The sequence below is a fragment of the Hypomesus transpacificus genome, chromosome 16, assembly GCF_021917145.1.
Source record: "Hypomesus transpacificus isolate Combined female chromosome 16, fHypTra1, whole genome shotgun sequence".
NCBI classification, from domain to species: Eukaryota; Metazoa; Chordata; class Actinopteri; order Osmeriformes; family Osmeridae; genus Hypomesus; species Hypomesus transpacificus.
This window is the reverse complement of record NC_061075.1, coordinates 6,055,863-6,074,832: the sequence shown is the minus strand read 5'-3', so window position 1 is coordinate 6,074,832 and position 18,970 is coordinate 6,055,863. Positions and strand designations below refer to the sequence as shown.

At 40.7% G+C, this 18,970-nt stretch overlaps 1 protein-coding gene across 1 annotated transcript in view; it reads right to left on the bottom strand.

Annotated features, from left to right (window-relative positions):
* Positions 1-4,939: 4,939 nt before the first annotated feature.
* Positions 4,940-18,970, bottom strand: part of ppat (phosphoribosyl pyrophosphate amidotransferase) — a 36,079-nt gene continuing 22,048 nt past the window's right edge. Inside the window, exons 4-11 of the mRNA XM_047036772.1 lie at positions 8,757-8,869; positions 8,517-8,662; positions 8,256-8,328; positions 8,012-8,163; positions 7,634-7,761; positions 6,258-6,479; positions 5,965-6,085; positions 4,940-5,822 (exon numbers count right to left, since the gene is read on the bottom strand). Coding sequence (XP_046892728.1) covers positions 5,647-5,822; positions 5,965-6,085; positions 6,258-6,479; positions 7,634-7,761; positions 8,012-8,163; positions 8,256-8,328; positions 8,517-8,662; positions 8,757-8,869 — 1,131 coding nt within the window. The 3' untranslated portion in view covers positions 4,940-5,646. The remainder of the gene's footprint in view (positions 5,823-5,964; positions 6,086-6,257; positions 6,480-7,633; positions 7,762-8,011; positions 8,164-8,255; positions 8,329-8,516; positions 8,663-8,756; positions 8,870-18,970) is intronic.

Genomic DNA, 18,970 nt, shown 5'->3' with positions numbered 1-18,970 from the left:
ACTCTCGTTTTCCTCACGTCAAACTCACTCCACCCACTTTGCGGTCCTTTGACCTCAGATGTCATTAATAATCAAACAGTACAGCAATAAAATACATTCACCAAACATTTTCAACAAATAATTAACATTTTAAATCAATTAACTTTTAACCTTAATGCTATTTATTCAGAGGTGTCAAGTAAAGTACAAATACTTTGTTACCTTACTTAAGTAGAAATTTGGGGTATCTATACTTTACTGAAGTAATTGTTTCTTACAATTACTTTCTACTTCAACTCCTTTTCACGCAATTATCTGTACTTTCTCCTTACATAAAAAAATTGCCTCCTTACGCCAATTTCAGTTTGGCTTGTTTTCATTCCGGCTTGTCATCATTTTTTTTTAATGGTTGGATGAAAAAACTTTCGAATGCGCCGCAAGCTCTGCGCACCCAAGTACCACAGCTAATGGCTTTCAAAAACTTGCCGTCTAATTTGAATAAAGGCTATTGATCAGGGATAGCCTGACGTTGTTATTCTCATAATTCTAGTCAGAATATGAGTCTGAGAACTCTCCGTTGGGCTTTGACTACAGGGCGTGTTTCAAACAAGCCTGGAAAACAAATGCCTCTTCGCTCAATTGGATAGATCTACAACCAATCAGAGCAACAGAGTATGTGACGTATGTTAAGCACCGCATAGTTGTTGTCAACAGAACTAAACTACAAGCAGACTTGAAGTATGCTTGAAGAATGAATACAAACGATTTTTGCCGGTGTTGTAAAATTAATTTAAGGGTAGGGGGAGTACTTGTTCACACGGTCAACCTTTTTGAGTGAAAACAATAAAGGGAAATGCATATACGAACCAGTTCTCCGTTTAGGATTACAACTCCACAAAAGAAAAGGAGAAACCACAATGGCCACTGGGTTTTCATTGTGTCCCATCTTCTTCGCAACCATCGGGGCCAGCTGATAAATTAAACTTTTATCGAATCCCGTAGGAAGGACGGCAAAAACATATTTTCCATCGACAAATTCCTTGATTGCGTCTCTCTGTTCCTCTTTCAAAATTAATGCGCTGTCGATGTCTTCTAAAACAGACTCGATGGCAGAATCATAACATCCCAGATCTCCAGCGGAAGCCATGTTTGTTCAAAACGAATTCAACTTAAGCGCTCTTTTGTGACGTAGGTGATTACGTTACTGTTGATCATCTGTCCATCATCGTATAAAGCCCGCCCTGACAATTTCATTGGTTCGCCCAGATTCTGGTTTTCTGTAGTTGGTCCCCAATACGAGACCCTCCAGACCCAACTTCCCGACCAAATTTTTTTGGGGGCGGGGAGAAGTTGGGCTGGCAGCCAGGCTAGATCAGGGATGCAACCAGCGTACTTTTCGGCGCCTCCCGCTTTTTTCACGTCAGTTTGGGTGACTTGCGTGAATCGTGCAGATCCAAATAGTTTTTTTTAAGGGGGGGAGGGGGGTCTGATTATAATTGCACCAACAGTAATTCTGGATTGCCTCCACCAAACAAGTAAATAGGAAATAGGCAAATCAGCAGTAGCCTATGCGCGCAAGCGTGAACCACTAGTGTTTCTTCTTGCTGCGTATCTTTTACTGTCTGCGGTGGGTATCCGGACTCCGGTCCGGATCTGGACAGCAATACCTAGACGCAATTCATTGGTGCGTGATTTTGTGCTATAGCCTATATTTCTTTCCTACTAGATGTGCTTTATTTCTTCTGTGTCCAATCTAAAGCTCCAATCAGGAGCAGTAATAACTGTAATCACCATGACAAGTCACTCACTCAAAGTTGGCCGCAACCCATGTGGGTAACGCAGGTTGGCTGTGTCAGAGCCATAAAAAAGAGAGTTGCGACACTTCCATAGTCTCCCATTGTTATCGAGGAATGCGAAAGTAAAGCGTGTCTCATGCGACCTATTGAGGTTTTTCACGGACGTCACATTCTGGGCAGTAACCCGGATGCACGGCCATATTAGAGGCACTCGATGTAAACAACTCAACAGAGTACAACGAAAATAACGTAAATTCTACACTCTTTGATACAACTGTAGCCATGACTAAACGACCGAAAAGGTCACCAAAACGTGTCCAAGATCCAAAGGCATACAGGGAAGGCCTTGGACCGCAAGAAAACCATTGATATGTTGAGAAAATTGGATTTATTGGCGGTGCAGATCCCTACCAGTTAGCTCCCTCTTCTTGGATCTGTGACGACCCTGTGATTCTGCCTTCAGTCGGATATCCAGATATTGTGAACTACCTGGTTTTCTCGCCGAGCCCATATACAGCGGAAGACCTTAAAGCTTACAAAGGTTTGGAGGCCTACAATCAGATGGTGTGTGGATGGGTGAGGGAGATGCAGTACCAAGTCCTCAACGACCGTTGTGTTGGGAAGGCCAAAGTAAGTAAAGCAATAGCGTCTTAAATCAACCTAACCATAACTGTATGATATCATTGCAATACTCAAGGTGTAGCCAAGTGACACTCAATCGTGTTTTTCTTTTCATTTCAAAGACCCCCAGTTTGCTATGTACACTGTACACTATCTGAGTTAGTTTCATAAGATAAGATAAGCCTACATGTTATTATCTTGGACACGTTTTGGTGACCTTTTCGGTCGTTTAGACATGGCTACAGTTGTACCAAAGAGTGTAGAATTTGTTATTTTCGTTGTCCTCCGTTGAGTTGTTTACATCGAGTGCCTCCAAGATGGCCGCGCATCCGGGTTACTGCCCAGAATGTGACGTCCGTGAAAACCCTCTATAGTTCCAAACACTGTATTTTCTACCGTTGAACCCCATTTATTTTCAGTGTCTCCAAAACAAGTTAGCATTTAGCAACATTGTTATTAGTAGTATTTCATGTAGCCATTTTTAGAAAGAAAAAAAAAGTAAGATTATAGCTTGTTAGATTCTAAATGCAGTTAGAGCTAGACTGTAAGTCTTGTATCTAACGTACAGCTAATCAACACTTTTACTGTAGCTAGCTAGAGAGCACGTGTATCATAACCAGAAGTCCCTTGGTTTATGGTCTGTCAAATTATGGTGTTCGTTGGCATATCAAGTTGTAATGGTTCGCTTTCTTTCGAGTTATACTAAACTGAGGATCTGGAATGGGGCTTCAGTGAACAACTGGCAGACCTCACAAGTTTATCAAAAAGACCCGTCAATTTATTACAAGCAACAATAAAACATACAGCAGGTATTCAAAGACTGGTGCCACTGATAAAATAGGACGCCTAGATAGCCCAGCTAACAACACTACTGCAAAACAGGCACTGCAAGTACACAAACCAACAAGATGCATTAGGTGAGCACGCACACTAAAAACGGCACGGTCGCACGGCAATAAATCCTTCTAGTCTGAATATAGCTGGACATACATACAAACTATCTGGTCAGGGCCGTCACCGCACACCTGCAATTACAACAGACAACCAATACATAGTCTAAAAAGAACCAATAAAAACCGGGATAGCAACTTAACCAGTCTTGTCAGGCTGTTCGCACAGCTTCGTCATACAACAAATGTCCGCTCCCTCAGCTGTGCCAACATGCCCCTTTTAAGGTGCTTGTCCTTCATTGGCGTCGATTGTCCATTGGAGAAGCAGTTCGGAAAGACTGGTCACCCATTGGAGGGGCCGGGGGCTTGGCCGTAGGCGTGTGCGATGCTAGGTAGGTCGTGGTCCACCCACTTCCTCTGTCGGCATACTCCAAAAGAAAGACATCACAATATTACAATTACATGTATTACACCCCTTCAGACTTTGTCAATGCCACGTCCTTGTGGCATGTATGGACCAGAATAGTTCACCTGTTGATCAAAGGTTTGATCAAAAGGGGGGAATTGTAATAGAAAATTACTATTCTTTAAGATGTGTATAATATTCTTTGGCCTAGAACATTTATTGCTGAGGTTTTAACTTCTGTAAAAATAGCATAACCTTTAAGCCTAAGACAGTATTGCTTAAGTTTCCATTTGGTGACAAACGTCTAACAATTTGACTGTTTGACCCTGTTTGTTTTGCCCATACTCCAGGGTTTTTTGCTGAGTTCTGCTTCTGTTGTCTCAAGCTTTTTTTAATATTGAGCATCTGTATCCAGTTCTGCAACCTATTTCCCTTTTAACTTTCTGTTATTGAAGAGTTCCTCTTTTGATAGACATGAACTATTGAACTAATGATGCAACTGTCTGGAATTACTGTATAAAAGATTGTTCAGATCATGACACCTTTAGTGAGCCCTTCTACTCCAGACATCATTTATGATCCTGTTTTAGAACTGCTCCTCCTTGATTTCAAGAATAAAACAGATTTAAGACAAATTCTTCTGACTTCAGACATTCAATCATAGAAAATTCCACCACAGGTGGAATATATCTATATCCTCCATTTTCCAGACACAATACCATGTTAAAAAATTAGGCTACTGGGTAATGTATTGATTAATAGTAGTCTATTTAAAACAATGTCAAAAAAGTTAATTTACATGTGTTTAGAGGGTGTCTGTTTTTAACGAAGTAAAGGTCTAAAAAAGGACCTAGACCTACGTAGCCGTTCACGTCAATCATGGCGTGTCGTTTCATTTTGATGAAGCGGTGGTTGAGGGACCTGTCATTGTACAAGGCTTAAAGGGAACGTTCTCTCTGGAAGAAGTCACGTGGCCGTGTGCATTGCTTTTGCTGTGGTGGATTGTATGATCCATGTTTTACCTCTCGGGCTGCTTAAGAATAGGGTGCATGCGCAATTAGCTTGACTACTTAAATCTGACTTGAATTAGTAGGACTGCGTGAGCTGATATTGGCCTTAATGGAACCGCTTAGCCCCGCTTGACTTTTTAAGATAATTCAAGTCTGGTTTGGGACTTTAAGTCCAACTTATTTGAGTGGCCTTTATGGAACAGGCCCCTGGTTGCAAGGTAGAAGCATTGCAAAAACACATTCTCAATAATCAGTTTTATTCTGTTTGATACATACACATACAGGTCGCACCATAACGATTATATGTAACATCCAAAATGAAGCCATGTCCAGGTGCCTTTATTATACACATTGAACAATGATGGCACAGCAGTAAGTATTTAGGCAAAGAGAAAGTATGGTTTGGTATGGTATGGTTATTACAAAACATACATGCAAAACACCCATTAACAATCACGTAATGCAAGTGAGGTAATTCTGCTAGATGTTTTATATTTAGAGGAGTTTATCACCTCTCATTTTTGGTTTTAACTAATTGCATTTTACACTAACCAATCTGGCAACAATTTCCTCCTACATGGGCAATGCATCAAACACTGATTTGCAGGTATAATAAAGAAATATTACATTCACAAATCCCAATGAAGGAATGGATGGTTTCAGTTTACGCTAAACAATATTGCTGTAAATACTATTATTGTAGTGCAACGATGAGTTACAACAGATTAATTTCAATCAACCCACAGCATTCTTTCAGATCAGGAAAAAAATATTTTTTTTACTTAAATGCTTGCACTTGGTTAGATTTTAATTTAGTTTATACCTCATATACTAAAAACGTTATTCAGCTGCAGTGCTGATTTCAAAAGGTGGTGCTTCTGGTACAAATGGTGCACAAGCATTTATTCTGTCCTCCAACCTGGGCGGGTCGTGGGGTTGTGTCATTACCACTCCAGCTCAACAGGGTATTTCCCTGTCAGGCAAGCAGTGCAGTGGCCAACCTTTCTATTCGCTTTGTTATGCGAGTTGATCATCTCATCTTTCTCCAGGAGGGATGGGATCCCTCCCTGAACGGCTGACACCAGGCCCTCCACTGACAAGTACTGAACACTGGTGGCACCTGTAAAACATCAAAATGTGTCTGAACCAAATAACTCCTTACAGATGTTACGGAAAATGATAAGGCCTTGTCAACAATCACCTTCATTTAAAAAGCTACATTTACTAAAAACAACACCAAGTGGTTATGTTCATTCTCTTACCAATGTAGCCAGCAATGTCCTTGAACTCTGGCTTGTTGGCAATTAACTCTTCCTTGGTAGGAATGTTGATCCCCATGTAACAAGGGAACCTTATTGGAGGAGAAGCTACCCTGATATGAACCTGTGGTAAAAATTATTATAGACTATGTAATCCATTGTTAGTAAAAGTGCATTAGTAAAGGAAAGATAAATTGACATCGATTGTACTTAATTCAGTTTTTGTGTACTGTGTATTACTGTATTTATGTACTGTGTATATCTTCTAACTACTTTGGATTGCTCTTTTTACTCACCTCAGTTGCCCCTGCTTCCTTCAGCAGTTTGATTATGGGGGAGATTGTGTTGCCCCTGACAATGGAATCGTCTATAAGCACCACTCGCTTGCCAGAAAAGTTGTCAGTCAGTGCCCCAAACTTCTTTGCCACTCCTAGTTGTCTCAGTCGTGTATTTGGTTGAATAAATGTTCTCCCAACATAGCGGTTCTTACACAAAACCTCCACATATGGTAGCCCGGACTTCAGAGAGGGAATATAAGCATCAGTTTCAAAATCAGAAATTATTCACCATGAAAGTTTGCACAGACAAGGAATTTGCTTTGGCAGGAAGGTGCATACATAAAGACTGAAACCCCACCATCTCCTCTCCACACACTTTTTAATAAATAAGTGCATAGTCTTTATAGTCTTAGTTTAAACAAGTCAAAGTATGTGTTCATAGTACAAATTTATACTAGGGTTGTCAAAGTTAACGCGTTAATAACGCGTTGGCGCAATCTCACTTTTACGCAATTTTTTTTAAATTCGGAATCGCTTGTCGTCACATGATTTCGACTGCCAACGGATGAATGATGGAGAGAGGGATTTTAGATGGGAAGTTCCATTTCAAAAAGTTGCGAGACGGCTCGGTTGACAAAACTAAAGCTGTGGCTGTGTCTACTACCACGCACTTGTGCACTTTGAGCACTGACTTTCAGTGCTTAGGGTGCTTCACTCACAAAACCAGAATAATTCAGTGCACTGAAAGTACCAGGATGGCGCACGGTCCAAAAAAACTGTGTACAACGATGGACACTACTCGCCCTAAACAGGCGCCATCTTGGCTACGTAGCGGAAAAGGAGGAGCCTTTTCGGCAGCTTTTTCCACTTAAGTGGAGAAGCGCGTTCATTTTGGCGGGTGTGGCGAGCAGATTTGCGTCCGTCACTTCCACCAAGTGTTTAACGTAGCAGTGTTCCATTTGAGACAGCACTTGTCAGCGACAGAGTGCATTGAATATGTAAGTGCACTGTTTTGCAGGGCACTGTATTGCAGTGTACTTCATAAAGTGCGCGGTAGTAGACACAGCCTGTGTGTACTGATTGTCAGGCTGAGTTATCACCGGAGTGAATAGCGAAAGAACCCAGTGCTAGCTCCGCTGATCAAGCAGTCGGAGCCACTTCATCAAAACAGCCGAGGCTTGATTTTAAAGAGTATTTCCAGTCTCTAAGTAGTAAAGTAATGCAGTTACTTCTGAAATAAGTAACTAGTAACTGTAACTAATTACTAATTTTCGGTAACGTTCCCAGCACTGATCGCGATTAATCATATGAAATAATGAGATTAATCACGATTAAATATTTGTATCGCTTGACAGCCCTAATTTACACATTGTTTGTAGCTTTACTTCACTTACCTGTTGTGCGTAACCTAATGCTGCAGGGGTGGCAGACTCTGGCACAGTGCTGACAACATCTGCATCTGTGGGAGACTCAATGGCTAGTTGTCGACCACATTGCTGCCTTACTGTGTAAACCATCTGACCTAGAGACATCGAGATGAAACACTTAAACAACTGCTGCTAGTGTTGCATCAACTTTACTGTTTGTTCACATTAATATATGACAAAATAGTATGTCATGTTTGTAGTAGCATGTATTTATTTAGCAGACATTAGCTTTCAAAGTTACATACATGTTTTGTACTGTTAAACTATACATATGCCATTGTATGTATTTGTTGTGTAATGAGAAGATTGCTGCAGTTTTGGCCAATTTGAGGCCACTAAATGTACCTTCAAATATGGAGTCAGGTCTGGCAAAGTAAACATATTCAAATATGCAGAAGGCCGGGAGATCGCCCTCTGGGCGGGGAACAATACTCAAGGTCTTCACTCCATGTTTGGAGATCTGTACTATTTCTCCTGGGAGGACTTCTCTGTAGTACCTGAGGAGCACACAACCAGGGATTGCAGTGCATGAGCCATGGGGCAAGACTTTGCTATGGCAATTAAGCAAAGAGGTCAGGTGATAACACACTTGGCACCAATGGACTGGAAGCTGCAAGACTCTGATGACACCACCCAGCCCTCCGTATCTCCATCTCCAGCACCTAGCGAGAGTGACATAACTGAACCGTTAATGATTCATTCTCCCTAGAAACCAGCTTGCCAAATCAGGGATTGCCTTAGATTCAAGCATAATGCCTGTCACTTAGTTAACTTGACTCATTTACAATATTTGGTTGATTAATTTAGATTTTTTTCTGCAGAAACAAACAAACTTTCAGTGTCTATATACCAGATGTGTGGAGTTTAGAGATGGGGACAAGGCGTCCAAGACTGAGGGGTCGGTTTCCATATGGGTCACGGATAGCATAAATTACATCTGTATACATCACTAGCAAGGAGTAGGATGTAGGTGTCTCAGTCATCAGATTCTTTATCCTGTAAGAGAATGAATAACATAAGCAAGGTAAACTAGATACCAATTGTCATAAGTATTATCTATGCATTTGCTAGTTTGAGATTTGTGAATTACCTGGCAACCCAGTCAGGAGCATCTAGCTCCTCCATTGGTGGAGTCAGAGCCAACAGTTGGGTGATGAGCTCACTGTCTGAGCTGGTAGACAGCCCCACACCATGACGCATCACCTGCACGTCACATATTAAATCAGAATAAATATAGTGCATACAGTAATTAGATCTGCACAGATACTTTAAAACCAGCCATTTAACTGTAGAGTTATATAGGAGAAAGAAGAGCACAACTCCCATCTGCCATCTAATCACCAAACACATTAATACTCATCAATCCGACACCTGATGCTCATGTACACCTGATACCAAGGGCGTATGTTTGGTTAGAACATTGGTTGGGACACAGTTTTACCAAATACTTAACAAATCCTTTTACAAGTTTGCAGCTACTAGCTATCATACCTTCGACCGCAACTACAGCATAGACAAAAGCTGTAGTTCAAGACTAATGAATGTCCAATAGCTAGTCTAGCACGCAGACAATTCCGTAGTTGTGTTCCATAGCTAGCAAAGGCTCGTTAACTTTTGAAATACCGGTACACATTTTTAACCATAATATACAGGACTGTAATACAATTATTATTCACTCAATGTTAACGTTTCCCTTACAGTATTAGCCTGCCAGAAAGCCCATCATTAAAACTCTTCTCACAGTCAAAAAACATATATATAATCATTATTATTATTGTTCTTCTATACTCTTTGTCACAGTCTCGCTTTGACGCTCACCTGACACTGTTGGCTGACAGGCTGGTACACATTGTGATCAGCGCTGTCCTGCCAATCAGGAGTAACACTGACCTTCAGAGAGTTAACCAATTGAGCAGAAAATGTTCAAAGAATGAAAAAATATATGTTTAGACTCGCAATTATTGGTGGGGACAATTACATGATTCCAAATATTGGTGGGGACATGTCCCTTCCGTCCCACCCTAAATTTACGCTTATGCCTGATACCAATCAATAGATAACCATAAATACAACCATGCTGTGTGTTTGCGTACCTAGGATCCAGGAGCGAAAATATCATATATACTTTGGGGGGACATCAAAAGTAGTGCTGTAACACATTACCTATATATATTGGGGGGGGACAAATTGCATTTTGCCTAGGACTGGGGGGGGGTCATGTCCCCCCCCTCCAGGTATTTCCACTAATGCTAGGATCCCACCTAAATTGTTAAATTATTGAATAAATGTTTCAATAGGAATTTGAGGTTTTTGACATAATATGTAGTTTACCATGTTACCTGCAAACACAACTAATTATAGTTTATTTAAACAAGCGTTAGCACTGCCTTGTCAATAATACATGTCAAATACAGCAGCAATAAAGGAGGCCAAGCTGTCCCGCAAGTCCAATGACACAAAAATCTTCAGAACTGGGTTCAGAGTACATATACCAAGTTTGGTATGAATGCATCAAAGAGCATACAAAGCAACTTCCTGTTTGGTGGCTAAGCACCAATTTAGATTGGATGTATTGGAAAAATGGTTTAGAAAAAAAAAAATCCATCCGATCCAACTCTTGTTAGGTTGGTCTGAAGATCATCTGTGCCAAATTTGGTGAACATGGACAAGATTTATCTACATGTGTAACACCAGTAGCCTGTACTACGAATCAAGATTTGGCGTTAACGGGGTAACTTCAGGTTCAACCCAGGGTTTTCTGTATCACGACGGTAGATCACTTGTTACCGGGAGAGATCGCCATGGTAACACATGCTGAACGCCTAACCTGGTTGGGAGCAGGTTAAGTTGGAGATCAGAGATCAACCGCTATAAAAGCCCCGCCCACTAACTAATTCTTGAGGATAATGGCGTCACCGTTCATAGAGGATTCTGTGGAGCTTGGTGAGCTGATAGTGAGAGGTGCGCTCAGAAGAGCCAGAACATTTAGAGACCGACAAAACCCTTTGGCATTCCCTTATGATTATCTTTATGAAAGATATAGATTCTCAGCAGAGGGAATTACTTATCTTTGCCAACTTCTTGAGCCGTATGTTGCCAATGAGACACATCAAAGCTGTGCGCTCACAGTACCACAGATTGTATGCATAGCGTTCCGTTATTTCGCTACGGGTACTTTTATGTAGTGTCATGCAGTTTTGGGGGAAGTTACTCAAAAAAGTTATATATTAATTATTACTGTTCAGTAAAGGTAGTGTGATTAAGTTACATTATTACTTTCTGTACAAAGTAATATTGCTTATTATATTACTTATTATATTACTTTTACTCAGTGTGCAAATTACGGGTGGGTTTGAACCCCCTAATTAAGACTTGGACCCCCCCAAAAGAGGTAAACACAACAGGTTGTGTTGGGGTGATATATTTATACATCGTACTTACCTGTAATCCTAAATATTACTTTCTGCCCTGGAGAAGAAGTTGACCCCCCAGATAGTAATTTTATAATTCGCACTCTGATTTAATACTACTTTTAGTAGCGAGTTGTGGAAACGGGTCTCCATCTCTCTTATGGTTTAAAGTGGATTTTTCGCTAGCTTCCAGCTTCATTTCTCTTTGGACACTTTTGAGAAGTTTGAAGTGCTGTTTTTGGCAGTAGATAATATTTTTGGGGGGCACAGTTTTCATTTAAATGGAATGTTTCTTAATATCTTCAATGAAATTGAAATAGTGTTAATATTTCCACGTAAAAAACATAACACGTTCTGCGGCCATGATTGCTGTTGTGTTTGCCTGCAGCGTGAATCAAAGGCAAACTGTCAGGCTACTGCGCCCAGGGAGTGTAGTTTAGGCAACAATCTGTATTTATAAGACTTAAGTAATATTATTTTGTTTTATTACATAACGCTTTACCCCCAACACTGGTGTCATGTTGATATGTTATCCCTATTCCCTGGGGTGTCTCCCCTTAACCCCTTCTGTTGTACTTGGGTTGCTTTGACCCATTTTCTAAATTATTTCCATATCAGAAATGTGGGTTTCCTTCAACAAAAACACTTCAAACCAAAAAGAACAACGTGTATGGTACCGTACAATGCTCTTCACAAGTTAAAGGGGTGATTGACTGGGTTTTTGGGGTATTTTACACTGTTCCTTAAGGTCTCCGAATAGGTTATGTAACATTGGTTGAGCTGAAAATGCCCCGGGTGCTGTTCTATGCCCCCTTATACATTACATTTACATTTATTCATTTATACATCCAGTGAAATTTCCCGGGAAAAAACGCTAGTTTATCTCCTTTTATGGTATGCTCATGAATATATAAATGAGATACGCGCTGATTGGTTGATTTACAACGAGTGAAGCTGTGGAGCAAAGACGCAACACGGCCACAGAACTCACTTAAACAACAAAAGGTGGAGACTTGAAATAAAAATTTGCTAATAAATCTATTGTGTCTACACGACACTGTTTAACAGATTGACTAGCTATAATTTTGAATGTTTGTTAGTTGTTTCCACTTCTGTTGTCGAAGCAAACAGGATTGCCTTAGGTGGGTAACGTTAGCACTACAGCTTAGCAAACAAACTACTATCGTGATTCAACTCAGCTTCAGTTAGCACATGCATCTTGAATTGTAGATTTACATGACAACACGGTTTATTTATTTGAATGAAACACAGTCAGGAACATGAAACAACGTTAGCCCCATTGCCAATAAACTAGGCTAAATCATCACACATTCTACCTATGCTTGTGTGTCAGCAAGCTAAACTAGTTTACATGCCTACAGTCTAGATGTTTTCACTATCTAGCATTCCTTGCAAATCAGCGTTAATAAAAAGCAGATGAGCTAGAGTCTAGCTAACATTGACTAGACGGGCATGGCTGATGTTTGTCTATATACCGTAGCGTAGAACATCCCTGTGCAGTTCGACCCTCGACACATTTGCGCGAACCATTTCACCAAGGACAGGTTTGAAAACCTGGGACAATGTAAAGCAGCATTTGCTATGAAGCTGCGTGGTCTTCGGGTTGCAAACAAATGTAATGGGGTCATTTTTTTGTGTATCACGTAATACATTTGTGAATCGCGTTACATTTATTTGTGAATTGTGTTATTTTTTTGTTACTTATGAAACTAATCTAACTCCAAACATCTTTCGTAAATTGGAATTAGATTTGTCAAAATGTTTAGGAGAAGTAGGCTTTCAAAGGTTTTTGATAAAACCGGAAATAGCGAAAAATCTATATAACCGGAAATTGACACAGATGAACTTGGCTTGATCTAAGCAATCCAACGATACCTAATTTTTGAATATCTGACATGCATTTCAAAAGTTACCTGTGTAAACGCAACTCCAACTTTGACCTGTTGGTAGCGCTAGAGTGCCAGTATGAGACATGAAACTTTGTGGAATGGACCAAGGCACTGTCCCCAAGTGTGCCAAATTTCACAACTTTCGACCATGCGCTTCTAGGGCCTGCCATAGACACCCAGTTCTAAGAATAATAATAATAAATATTCGAAAATTGAAGGCTTTGTCTGAAGATAATCTCTGCCAAATTGGTTCAGATTGGACACACTTTGTAGGAAGAGTAGTGAAAAAAGTTTTTCAATTAATTCAAAATGACGGCCGCATCAATTCGGCCATTATCACAAATGATGATGGGTCACACACGGTAGTCCCCAGACATCATGAGACAAAGGAATCACTTAATAAAGGCAAAGAAATCAACAGTTATTGGCCAAAACAAATTTTTGCTTCCTGCGGCCAATTGGACAGCCTCAGAAGAGGGTTCTGAGTCATCATACCAAGTTTGGTGTTGATAAGATTAGCTGAGATATGACCCAACTTCCTGTTTGGTGTCTTTGCTACCGGATTTGATTGGCTGTACCGGACAAACGGTTTTGAAAATCAAAAATCCCGTTCAAAATTTATATTGAGGGGTTGCTGTGACGATTATGTGTGTCAATTCTGGGGAAGATTTGACAAAAATTGGAGGAAAAGCTAAAGCAAAAAATCGTTTTTTCACAAAATCTAAAATGGCAGAAAATCTATATAACCAAAAGTTAATTCAAAAATTACGTGTGTAAACACAAGTCCAACTTTGACCAGTTGGTGACGCTAGAGTGCTACAATGGGTGACATGAAACTTAATGAATATAAAAAGGGGACTGTGCTTAATGAGTGTGCCAAATTGTACAACTTTTTACCATACGGTTCTACGGGCTGCCATAGACTATCAGAAGAGGTGTAATAATAATAATACATTTAGTCATTTAGCAGACGCTCTTATCCAGAGCGACTTACAGTAAGTACAGGGACAGTCCCCCGAGGCAAGTAGGGTGAAGTGCCTTGCCCAAGGACACAACGTCATTTGGCTCAGACGGGAATCGAACTAGCGACCTTCAGATTACTAGCCCGATTCCCTAACCGCTCAGCCACCTGACTCTTACTTATAGTAAGAAAAGGTAGAAAACACTTAAGTGACTTTGCCGCTTTGCGGCTTAGCCACCAATAATAATAATAATAATAAAAGGTAGAAACACTTAAGTGGCTTTGCCGCTTCGCCACCAATAATAAATATAGCTGCAATCAGCGATACGGGTTCCTCCGCAAAACGGAAAAATATTTTAAACGTACACTGTAGAAGATCGAGACTTGGACAACAAGAGAGAATAACTACTTCATGTTTGGCCAACAACAATAGGCTGAATGGGAATTTGAACTCATGAGTATAAGGTTACAAGTCAGTCTCTCTTGCCTCTCTGCTACACACCAACTGCTGAGATTTTATGAATAGTAAGGGCTGAGTATTAGCTTTTCATAGGATATTGAAACTATTCTTGAGTTGATCTCTTTCCAGACTCTCAGTCAATGCACAACTAACAATAGTCATGTGGGCAATTGGGCTAGGGCAAAGCTGAAATTCAGCTCCTTGCGAGAATACCCTGTGACAGTACAGAAGCCGTCTCTGGTCCCATTAAAGTACAGAACATGCACAATCAGGGTGAACAACAAGATTATATTAACTAACAAACAATAACATTACAAACATGCGTTTTTTTGACATGCCGCACTGCATGCTGGGTACCCAAGGATGCTGACGCTGATTATCTAGCTGTGCTCCGACTGCGTGATTTGAGTATTCATTTTTGGTCAGCTTTGTGACAAAGGTTAAGAAACGGTTTACATTTCAAGGTGAAATTTCGCATGGTATTTCAGAATGATGTCTGCCTGTTTAACTAAACAAGTAATCAAAATTATGACAGGCCAAAAGACTGAGCTACCCCCTCAAGGATGAGACTGCATGGTCAGTTACTGTACAAAAAAAGTAAGCTGTTTCTCCTATGGTAAGCATTGTTAAGATTCAGACAAGGTTGAAACGGCTCTAATTCAATCATATTTTGACATGCCAAGGTGAAATTGTTTGTGGTACTTCAGAACAATGTCATCCTGTTTAACTAAAAAGATAATCAAAATTATGACTGGCCAAAAGATAATAGATATATCTCAATCTACTACCTTATACTTTACAGGTCACCATCCCAGCCCATTGAGCTATTCTCAGTGTTAAATATTGTCATGTTCAGTTACTGTATAAAAAGTAAGCTGTTTCTCCTGTGGTAAGTGTTATTAGATTCAGCCAAAGTTGAAACTGCTTGTACAATTCCTATAAAAACGGGACAACGGGATGACTGGGTTACTGCTGTAAAGAATAACATACTCATCGTTTTTTTAAAAGGTTGTTTGGAGTGTCATAACTTGTCATAGAAGGGAATTTCAAATCATGCCTAGCATCAGTGGGGATGTGTCCTGGCTTAGGTTACTGAAATGAATTTAATGACTACAGACCCGTCGCCCTGACCTCTGTGGTAATGACGTTTTTCGAGCGCCTGGTGCTGGCTCACCTTAAATCCATCACAGACCCTCTACTGGACCCCTGCAGTTTGCCTACAGAGCCAACAGGTCTGTGGACGATGCAGTTAACATGGCCCTCCACTTCCCTCTACAGCACCTGGACTCCCCAGCATCCTACGCCAGGATCCTGTTTGTGGACTTCAGCTCTGCCTTACGTGGGTTTACGTAGTTGCAACTACGTAAACCCAAGTCTGCACACTTGGCCATGACAACTACAACAGTGACTTTAGAGAACTACATTCTACATGAATCTGTGTGAAACGCCCCCGAGCGTGGTGAACTGTTGGAAGGCGAGTGATGGCAAGCGATTCGCGTCGCTGCAGTGGACACGCACTGTTAACCTAAACGCAAAACTATACGTCCAATCCCCAAAATAAGGATATTTTCTGAGACCCAAGACTCTGCCGAAACCATATATATCCTTTATGTCTGTGCGGTCATAAATACGACTCTACCGGCAGTTTCAAAAACACGTTCCTTCTTTTCAGTTTTATGAAATTCGACACACAAATATTTCAGATCTTTCATTTTTCATATTCAGATACTTTTGTCAGCTTTCTAGCTCCATACTTTACAAGCAGAGGTGATACAGCAAGTCTGTCACAGCCGTGTGTTGTCCGTTTTTACGACAAAAACCTGTTGCAGAAGGTACAAATAATTAGCAGAATTTAATATTAATCGCATATTGCGTGATAGATAGATCCAATTAGCACAGCGAGACAGGCTGCTAAAGCCTACTTTTTGAGTTATAGCCTCGGTTTTATTGTGAGGTCATTTACATTATTAATTTGTTGGAACCACATTAAATTATTATTTGACATTAGATGATAAACAAATTAATTATGAAAATACAAAGACAAATAGCCTACTGTAATACACGATAAAACATCTAACGTGGTCACTACATGTAATTTGTTTGCTACTTTTTGCCAGCCCTCTCCTGGATTTTGCAGACTTTGAGGTGTTCCCTGCAGTTTGGTTAAATCTTCCAATTTGGAGTAGCCTTCGAGCAAGCTCTTGCTCTGCGGAAAACACGGGGCGCTCTTTTTGGCCATGGTGAGCAGCCATAGACTTATGTGAGCAGCCAATAGCAGCGTTGCTGATCAAGGTTTCTACAATCGATATATACCCCCTTTTAGACCAACGCATAACTCAATCCAGCTATACTAATCATAAACAACAAGGGTGTTGGAAGAACCAAATTAGCCAGATCATGATTAGCAAGATGATGTCTTCTTGGATGTGTCATTTGATCTCGGATGTAATAAGCGACGTACGGAGAACGGGCCCCGGTGTTTTTAGCTGGTTGGAGTATGTATGTACCGTATTTCTTCAAATAAACGCTGCAGTGAAATAACGTTCATTTTTGGTGCAGCGTTTATTCGAGGGCGGCGTTTAATTAGTAAGAGAGATTTTGTGAATTGTAGCTGCAGTGCAGCCATAGACAACTTTGTTGCTGGCATTGTGACAAATGAATCATGCAGCTAAAAACGCAGGTTTAATTTACTACCGTTGACCTTCTTGTCTATTCTTTGTTTGTCTATGAGTGTTGCAACTCCCTGTATCATTGGCTATCAATTAGGTGTGAGTTGGTAGTACAACTGTCTCAAATACAAGTGTTCTACATTGTGTAGAAATCTGAAGCAGCATGCCTAAATGTTCATACACGTTAGCTTTCAAACAGAAAGCTGTGCAGAAAGTTATGCACATGTGTAATAAATACTGGGGTAGAATTTAACCAATTAAATAACCGTTTTCCATTTTTTTTGGTGCAGCGTTTATTCGACGGCGGCGTTTATTACACAACGTTCATTTTTGGTGCGCCGTTTATTCAAGAAAGCGATTATTCGAAGAAATACGGTATGTTTTAACTACTGGAGGGCATTGATTGCTCTCCAGGCCTTATGATCATCATTTGATGCCCCTCATAGTTTATTGTTTTCAAAATCGATCAGTCCCACCAGAATTTCGCTGAGCAACAGCTGTTGCTAAGCAGTGGCGGACAAAGATCCAAATCTTCCATGGTTCGGCTCCATCGTCTGTGGAGTTCTCTACAACCTAAGGCTGTTTCAGCCCTGCCTGACAATCCTTGGATCATCATAAGAGAACTGCCTAAAGAAAAGGCCAGCTCTGCCACATCCCAGCAGAGGACCACTCGTTGAACTCCCGCGAGTTAATCTGCACATCTACCGGAGCACCAGACTGTTTTCAGCAGGAACAAACATGGTGCTAAGTGCCTGTCTCTCTCTCCTTCACCTCCGAACATCCCGCTCGCAAACAGGTTTGACATCCTGGATATGAAGGATTTTCTTTCACTTAAAGGATGCTCTCGCCTTCCAGCGGCCAAACTTTCCTCCTCTCGCTGGAGGTTGCTGAAAGAGCCGTGTTCAGGAGAAACTCTCAGTCTCTTCTGCCCAGTGACGGCAGGGAACCCCTCTGCCAAGTACAGCACCCCGTCGCTGGTGCAGAATGTATTGCAATCATTCCCTTCCTCTATTGAAAAATTATAATCCATGTGGTGGATCAAATGAAGCAGCCCTTAAACAGTCCAAATTAACTTAATCTGATTTCAACCATCTTTAATATTTTCTTGGGGGATGTGGAAAGTTAGCTTTTGTCTCTGGCTCTGGCTGTCTATTTGACTCGCAAATGCTAGCAATGTGGTCTTCTCCACAAGCCTGTTTACAATCCACATACCCACCCTACCCCAGTGGCTCCTTCCCCTCCCTCCCCCTTATGTCCCAGGCCACTGTTCCCACTGACAACTATTAACCTTTAAATCTAAAATCTGCAGTAAAGTTTAGAACGTTAAGATGAAGTTTAATTGGTTATGTAACGTTGGATAGAATGGTGAACTGGTCAGTGTCAGCTCACAGCAGGCAGGTACTGTGAAGTAGGCTAATCAGCAAGCATTTTGTAAGAAATTAAAACGTCGCACCATAGTGATTATTTGCACTCACACAAATGCTCTTATATATTTTGAGATCGCACAGACTAAATTTCGGGAGCGTATGTGACCAAAATGTTCATAATTTCAAGCCCTGATTCAGTTAAAATGGGGTTGTCCCCTCTGCTCTTAACAGCTGTAGTTATACTAGTCCCTAAAAAATTGAAAATACACTGCTGAGATGTCCAATTACAGGTCCATTTCTTACTTACCATTCCTGGTTAAGGTTCTCAAAGGTGTATTTATGGATCAATTGCAAAGTAATCTATGAACCATCTGTAAGAATTTTTTCGAATCAGTCTGGATATAGTAGTTGTGGGGGTCATGTATGAGTTCCTTACACCAATGCCGACTAGGGAGCTTTTAGTATCTTGGACCTCACTGCCGCATTTTACACACTATCTTGGTAGACAGACAACACAGTGGATTGGC